General features: G+C 44.3%; 1 protein-coding gene across 1 annotated transcript in view; it reads right to left on the minus strand.

Annotated features, from left to right (window-relative positions):
* The window catches only part of THBS2 (thrombospondin 2), a 59,606-nt gene extending 51,896 nt beyond the window's left edge, over nucleotides 1-7,710 (minus strand). Inside the window, exons 1-3 of the mRNA XM_003421983.4 lie at nucleotides 7,380-7,710; nucleotides 3,617-3,676; nucleotides 908-1,464 (exon numbers count right to left, since the gene is read on the minus strand). Coding sequence (XP_003422031.2) covers nucleotides 908-1,464; nucleotides 3,617-3,676; nucleotides 7,380-7,437 — 675 coding nt within the window. The 5' untranslated portion in view covers nucleotides 7,438-7,710. The remainder of the gene's footprint in view (nucleotides 1-907; nucleotides 1,465-3,616; nucleotides 3,677-7,379) is intronic.
* Nucleotides 7,711-8,478: the final 768 nt, after the last annotated feature.

An 8,478-nucleotide genomic window follows, 5' to 3' on the forward strand; every position in this document is an offset into this window, starting at 1 on the left:
CCGAAATGAACATGGAACTATCCCCCCATAAATAAGTAGTCCTTTCCTTAGATACGGACAGTCGTTAATTAACTCTCATGTGTTTTCAACACAAAACAGCAATTTATGAGCTGTTTCCGCTGCAGTAAAATGAACGTGGGGTTATCAGAAACATTTGAATAGGGTTCACTCCTTGACTGTCACACCAGTGCCCCACATGGAAATCCATGATCATTTGTGCAGGTAGAAATGTGGCCCTGGTGTCAATGTGCTCTGTTTACTCCTGGCTCAATAAGAGGAGTGTGTGCTAGTGTGTGGGGGTGTGTATGTGTAAGTGCATCTGAGTGAATGTGTGAGTGTGTGCATGTGAATGAATGTAAGTGTGTGTGGTTTGTCTCACCAGCACCTTCCCTGCATACTCAAACATAGATACGCATGAGAGACACCCTGTGCGACAGTATATGTGAGTGAACATTAGCATGTGCGTGTCTGTGTATGTCTGCACGTGAGTATGTGTTAGCACATGTGGTGTGTGTGATGTGTGCGTGTGGTATCTATGGTGTGTGGTACATGTGTGTGTATATCTATCTGCAAGTGTGTGTGTGAGTGGGTATGCATGTGTGAATGTCTGTAAGTGAATGCATGTGGTGTGTGAGAGTGTGCATGAATGTGTAGTGTATAAATGTGCATGTGTATCTGAGCATGTGAGAGTCTGAGTGTGTGTGAGAGTGTGTCTGTGTGTAGTGTGTACTGTACATAGTACACGTGTGTGTGTGAATGTGTGTACACATGTGTATGAACGAATGTGTGTGGTGTGTCTCACCAGAGCCCCACTTGCATAATCAAATGTGGATATGCACTAAGGGATGCTCTGTGTTGTCGTCTCAGCAAAGTCCACCCGCAGCCTCTCAGCCAGCCCTCTACGCACCCTGAAGTGGCTCTCCCGGGAGGACCCTTTGGCCACGTACATCCTGCTCTTCTCTGTCTGGAGCTGCTCATAGAAGGGCTCATCCAGTGTGAAGCTGTCCATCAGGTCACAGCCCACGTACAGGCTGTAGGTCTCGCCCGTCACCTGCACCGTGATGTTCTTCCACTGGGAGTCTGCCAGGCCCACATCTTCTAGGGAGATGACATGCTGTGCCCCTTCCACCCAGTAGGTGAGGTCCAGCGTGTCAGCCGGGCCATTTGAGACGATCTCAAACTGCCGCTGTGTGGCGCCCGGGCCCTCCAAGGCCAGCAGGGTACCCCGGGACTTGCGGTCCTGCTTCAGGCTGGCCACAAGGAAGAAGCCCTCCTTCTGCTGCATCATCTTGGCCATCTTGCTGAGGTCATCAGCGTTCACCGGTGGGATGTAGTCAAAGCGGACGAACCGGTACGCCGGTACACTGATGTCAGGCCCTCGGAACTGCTTGGCTCCGATGGTCTTGCGGTTTATGTTGCTGACACTGAAAAGGTTGAAGGAAGCGTCATCATCCTGGTCAGCAGCTGCCAAAGGGAACAGCAGCAAGGAGGTTACCAACAAACAGCAGACAAGGGTGCGAACAGCTAGTCTATCTTTATAATCAGACCACAATTCTATACATAACAAATGTATGCAGTCATCCAACAACTTACGGCTTCTTTTCTTACAAGAATGTCAATTCTATATTTTAAATAAAACCATTATCATCTGTCCTGGAGTCCCTGAGTGGAACAAACAATTAACTTCTCAATTACTAACCAAAAGGTTGGTGGTTCCAACCCACCCAAAGTTACCTTGGAAGAAAGTCCTAACAATTCACTTCTGAAAGGTCACAGCTATGAAAGCCCTGTGGAGCACAGTTCCACTCTGCACTCATGGGGTCACCATGAGTTGGAATCAACTTGTTGGCAACTGGTAGGTAGGTATCATCTATCTCAGGACTACTAACTTGTGTCCACAGAATAGCTGCTGGCCCATTCATGGTTGCCATCCATGATGACTTGAGGGGCTTGTGCCCAAATGTCAGTCAACAACCTCACCAAGCACACAGTCTAGATTGGCCGGCATTTTCCATAGCAAGACTTTCTCAATGAAGGAAGCAATGATTGATTTACACTGTGGCACAAGTCCTGTCTCCTGTCACAGACCAGGAGTTTGAGCCACGCTGACCTCTCCCCTTCTTGCTGTTTATCCAGAACTAAACCTAATGACAACCTTCCTCCCTACCCTTTGATTGCCCAGAAAAAGAAAAGAACATCCCAGAAAAGAAACGCGTATTTGTCTTTGAGACTGACGAATTTTCAGAAAGGAATGAAATTACATGTTGCTTTTTTATGCTGACCATCTGAGGTAAACGATTATATTGACCTCTCTTTATTTTGTGAAGATAGATTATCCCATTCGTGGTGCATGCTACAGGTGAGAATCTGAGGCAATCATTGGGCTCAGGTCATTCTCAGTGGAGAGGCACATTTTACCCTTGTGGTGGTTAATTTTATGTGTCTTTAGGTTAAGATTCCCAGTGGTTTGACCAAATGCTAGTTTGGTTGCTGTTTCATAATGTAATGTGACATTATGATCACCTTCCACAGTGTAATGTGATACAATCAATGGATCCATTGAAAAAGAATTTCCTTTGGGTGTGTCCTGCCTTCAGGCAATAAATAGGCATTTAGGGAAATTCTCTCAACTTTGTACTCTTTCCATCACTTTACTTACAGATTCTGGGATGCAAGCCTACAGAAGTCTTCAGCCTTCTGCCTGACTTCCACAACAGTATGAGCCAGTCCCTTGAAATAAATCTCAGTCTCTCTCTCTGTCTCTCTCTCTCTTTCTCAGAACCCTGAGTAGGACAATCCTCAATAAATGAACGATTTTAAGTTGCCATTTAAGCTACTGGCAAGAAAAGTTATCAGATCTCACCAAAATCAAAGCACTTTAAATAATTCAAAATAATTTACTCAACAAGAGGTTTCAACAAAGCTTAAAGTTTCATCTAACACTTGACAAGTTAAAACATTAAATACACAGTGTTGGTGACAGAAGTATGAATTTTGCAACTTTCTGATAGGCTATTTGGAAATATGCCAAAAATCTTCAACATAATTAAAACCTTTGGCTCAACAATTCTACTTTAGGAACATATCCTAAGGATATAATCATAAATGCCTAATGATTTATTCACAATAATATTTATTGTGGCATAATTTAGACTAGTGAAAATAAAAGCAACAATATAATAGGAATTGGTCTAAAAATATTGGGGTTTCTCCCTTTGATGGAATACTATACAGTCATTAGAATAATGTATAAGAAAATAAACGCATGGGAAAATATTTATGATATACTTTAAGTTAGAAGACAGTGGGAAGAAAATAAGTTATAAAACACTGAATATTTCCAGTGTTGTAAATATAAGATAAAGGGGGGGAAAAAAAGTTAAAACATGCAAAGAAAAATATTGTACCTCTAGGTAAAAGGGTATTTTTCTCTAATACCCAAATTTTCCAAAGTCAATCATTTCAAATTATATGTACTCAAAAAGGAAATACATTATATTTAAAAAGAAACTAGGAAGGTTCTAGCAGGTTGGGTTTATTTTCTTTAAGTCTTTCATTTTTCAGTCAAGCTGCTTGCAACAAGGCCAGCCAATGAGAAGGTTGCTGGAACACTCACCATGCAAGGTGGAAGACACCCACAGAGCCAGCAGGGCCAGCCTCCAGAGCATCCTGCCTCCTAGAAGCAAATCAAACCCTCGTTAGTCCTGAGTACACAGCCACAATGCTTAGCACAGACTGCCGTTGAGTCAGCCTCCGACTCACGACGATCCCGAGGCACAACGAAATGAAACGCTGCCCAGTCCTGCGCCATCCCCATGATTGGTAGTGGATCGGATTGCACTGATCCATAGGATTTTCACTGGCTGATTTTCAGAAGTAGATTGCCAGGCCTTTCTTCCTAGTCCATCTTAGTCTGGAAGCTCCACTGAAACCTGTTCAGCATCACTGCAACACACAAAAGCCTCCAGTGACAGACGGGTGGTGGCTGCACATGACTTGCATTGGCCAGGAATTGAAACTGGGGTCCCCCATATGGAAGGCGAGAATCCTACCACTGAACTACCAACGCTCCATATTTAAAAATAGTTACATTTAAAACCCAGAAGTAAATGCATTTGTGGGAAGCTGAAATGTAGATAAGAAATGTGCTTTTGAAATGAGATTCTTCTAGCTATGGGTATTACTCGTTGGTCTAGTACTTACTGATAAGCACTATGCTAGTTGCATTCCAAATATCTGCATTATTTAATTCTTATAATGACATAGGAGGTAAACACCATTAACCCCATTTTACAGATGAGCAAGTAAAGGAAATGCAAAGCTAAGTGCTGCCAATAAGTAGTGTACCCAGGAAGTTTAACCCAGGAATCTGAATTAAAAAAAAAAAAAAATCCATCCTGGTGAAAAATAATCCATGAATGTATTTTGGGTAAATATCCAAGGAAAAAAGTTGTGTATAAGCTAAGTAAATAAACTAAATATTGACTGCATTTGAAAGAAAGAAGTAAACATAATTTGGTATGTCATACTTAGAAAAACACAACGTCCTACTTAGCTATGATTTACCCTGCTTTTCTGTTTTCCTCCAGGCCTGTTTTTCCATTCTTGGGGCTTTTAGCTGGCGTGGTCCGACAGCACTGCACCAGGAGTCAGGAGCCTGGGCAGGAGCCAGGCTGCAGTGTTAACCCTGTAGGACTCGGGGAAGAGGTGGGCCTCTGTCCTCTCATCAGCCACATGGATGTGGAGACATGACTCCTAGGTCCTTCTGGAACCACGTGTGCACCGCATTCTAACTCAAAGCTAAAGCGTCAATCTCATTCCCCCCACGTGTAGAATATTACAGCTCATCGTCTTCTTGGTGTTAAAGAAAATACAGAAGGCTCCCTCTCGAGAAATATTTGGTAAATTGGAAATGTCACCTCTAGGGAATGGAGAAATATTCCGCAAAGGAAGGACCGCGTCCTGCAGGACCCCCCAGACCCCTCCCAGATCGAGAGCTGTGTTTCACACAATGCAGGACACAAACAAAACCATAAAGTGGCCCTGCGCTGAACTTGAACCATTCCCTGGCAGGTGGCAGGGAGCACAGTGCCTACGTCCCAGGCTGCCCAGATCAAAGCTTAGCCTGTCAGCTGTGTAACCTAGGGCAAGTTACTTAAGCCACCTGTGCCTCAGTTCCCTCGCCTGTAGAATGAAAATAAACCAAAACAAATATATATATCCATCGCCATCAAGTTGACTCCGAATCATAGTGACCCTATAGTATAGAGTACAGCTGCCCCATAGGTTTTCCAAGGCTGTAATCTTTACAGAAGCAGATAGCCATATCTTTCTTCCATGAAGGGGCTAGTAAGTTTGAACTGCTGACCTTTCAGTTAGCTTAGCCACTGCACCACCAGGGCTCCTTAGAATGAAAGAATTCATTAAAAATGTCTGCCTCATAGGGCTGCCTGTTATGAGAAATAAATGAAGCAAATCAATATTTGTAAAATGCTTAGGATATCATACGGTACAGCAAGCAATTATGGCGTTGGCAGAGAGTACAGAGCATATCACAGACTGCCAGAAGAACGAACAAGTCTGCCTTGGAAAGAATACAGCCCGAATGCTTCTTAGAAATGAGGGTGTTAAGACTTTGTCTCATATACTTTGGACATGTTATTAGGAGGGATCAGTTCCCGGAGAAGGACAACACGCTTGGTAAACCAGAGGGTCAGCAAAAAATAAGAAGACCCTTCACGAGGTGGATTGACACAGTGGCTGCAACAATGGGCTCAAACATAGCAGTGACTGTGCAGGGCCGGGCAGCATTTCATTCTGTTGTACATAGGGTTGCTATGTGTCAGAGCCTAACAACGATAGCAAGCATGCAAATATTTGTGGGAAAAAACATATACCTACATGTCTTCAATGCTTTCTACTACTACTTTTTGGTATAGTAGCAGTAATAATAATAGTAATGTTAATAGGGCCTCTTTATACGTTTTGTAAGATGATTAAATGAAATGGGTAAACACCTGTGCTTAGAACAGCACCTGGTGCACAGAAGCACCACATACCAAACCAAACCCAGTGCTGTCGAGTCGATTCCGACTCATAGTGACACTATAGTGGTTTTAAATGAATAGTTGGTAGACAGGGCACAACATCTGGATGGCTTCTGCTGCGTCCTTTGACCGTCTGGCAGATGTAGGCTGTCTGGGATCTCCTCACTGGCTCCAGTCTACCCCTTATGAAAATCACATTCCCCAGAGACAGCCATGAGATTGCTGGCTCTGGTAAAGTGACATCCATCCAAAAAGTGAATTTGAAAATTCTGGGTACTCAGACTCCTGAGTTGAGGCTTAAACAAAGTAACCTGAATTCAGTTCTTCCCACAGTCTAATCCTCCACGTGTCTCTGACTCGGGGTGGATTCCTTAAAAAGTAAAAATACTGCAAAATGTCAAAAGTCTGTTATTTGTCGGTGAGTCATAGTCCTCCTGTCTTATCTCACGGGATTGTTACAACAGCAACAAAGAACGATCACAAAACACAGGCGTAGCAGTTACAGCTTTGCTGCGTGCTATGTCAGACACCCTGAGATCCAGCCATCCCCAGGACCGTGCCTAAGTTTTCACTTCCCCACATTGACATGTGTGCTTATGGGTGTATATTTCCAAAGGAAAAGAAAGCCGAAGCTTTCCTTCAACAGAACTTGACCAGAAATTATAAAGATCTTTCAAATTATTTTTATATCAATAACCAAAGCAAAAAATATTTTTAGGGGGAAGATACATATTTACATCCATCAAGAGTTCTGCAAACTTCACTTGTTGGCAAATAAACCCAACTTTTCTTCATCATCAGGACCAGTTACCTTTTAATATGCAAATTACCCCCAAAATGTTTTAAAACAACTGTATTCCAGGAGTACTTTTCATAGACTGACTTCTACTATTAATGATTCTTAGAATTGGAGTCACTGTAATCTCTCTGATTTCTTTTCACATTCCCTGGGACACTGGTCCTAATTTCTTTCTCAGAGTCCCCTCAATAACAAACTCTAACGTGGAGTCCCTTATTCTGCAGTTGACAGGCACAGAGTATGGAAATACCAGCATTCACTCGGTATGGAGCAAGTGCCAAGGGAGGCGACAGCACGTGAATAAAAAGCTTACCAGGAGCTTACTTGCATCGACTCTTTGATTAAGTAGTAAAAACACACTGCAAAGAGACTGTTGCTAACGAGGGGTTCATAGATACACCACCCACCCTAAATTACAACTCCACTTTACACGTTTTCCTTCTCCCTCCTAGAAATTAGGAGAAACATTTTTGAAAATTATCATACAATGACATGATTTGGTAAATTAAAAAAAAAAAAGAAAAAAACCTCACCTGGTATTTTGATGACTGATTGATGTCCCAAAGCAAGCCCAGAAAGAGTGAGGGCCATGGAGTGGGAAGGCTCAGAGCGGTCCCTCGGTGCACATGGCCTGGGTCCTGTACTGCAGGCGGCTTCCCCCTTATATGCGCCTCTTGTCAGCCAGACACAGGGGACGCCGCTCGATTTATCCCTCGGAGGGCTGACATCATCCCCATCCTGATCCCGGCATTTGCTCTGGTACCTGGAGCAGAAGGCCAAGTCCAGCCCTCTGCTAGACGTCCCTCCCTCTCAGCCCGTGGTGCCAGAGGGGCGGGTGAGATGCAGAGGGACAGCCGCACTCAGTCTCCCCGTCCTTCTCAGGAAATAAAAGACGGTAAATAAAACTCGCAGGCTTGTCTGTAACTCCCCTTGTGCTGAGGAGGAAGAATGCAAGCGCTATGCTCTAAGTCTGCTTCACACCGCCAGACGTAAGCACGGCAATGCTAAGCGCGGTAAGTAGAGATCAGTAGGGCACAGCGGTACAAGCATTCTTCAACCATTAGTCTGGGTATTGACAAAGTTGTACACTGAATGGATTCATTTTATCATGTGCAAAAAAGAGGCAGTTCATTGAAAAGGAGTCTGCTCACTTTCTTTCAGAATGTTAGATGGCTGAGAAGTAGTCTTGTAGCTTTGGGGAATTTATTTTACTCGAAAGCCTGCTTCATCCGCTGGGCACAGATCCCACACACTGACTGGCCCTGCAGACACCTCGGTGCCTGGCTGACCCCGTGTAGGGAGTATTCTCACAGTGACAGGAAGCAGCCCATCATCAGCTCATCCTCTTGATCAGAGGGACAGTGGGCTGTGAGGCTTTGCACGGTAAAGGCAAGAAGCAAAAATCGTGCAGCATTCGATCTCCACACTCCCTGCTCCCCCAGCTCTCAAACACTGAGTCCCTCCCAGGTGGTGGGCAGGGGGAGGGTGGTCAGATAGACACAGCATCACCTGGGTGAGCACAGGCTTCCGTTCTGGGCTGGCAGCACCCAGGGTGCTGGGTTCTGCCTGGGGCTGCTGTGTCTAGGGCAAGACAAAGAGCAAGTCTCAACCAGAGACAGTTGGAAACAGCGT

Source organism: Loxodonta africana, chromosome 1 (genome assembly GCF_030014295.1).
Source record: "Loxodonta africana isolate mLoxAfr1 chromosome 1, mLoxAfr1.hap2, whole genome shotgun sequence".
Taxonomy (NCBI): domain Eukaryota; kingdom Metazoa; phylum Chordata; class Mammalia; order Proboscidea; family Elephantidae; genus Loxodonta; species Loxodonta africana.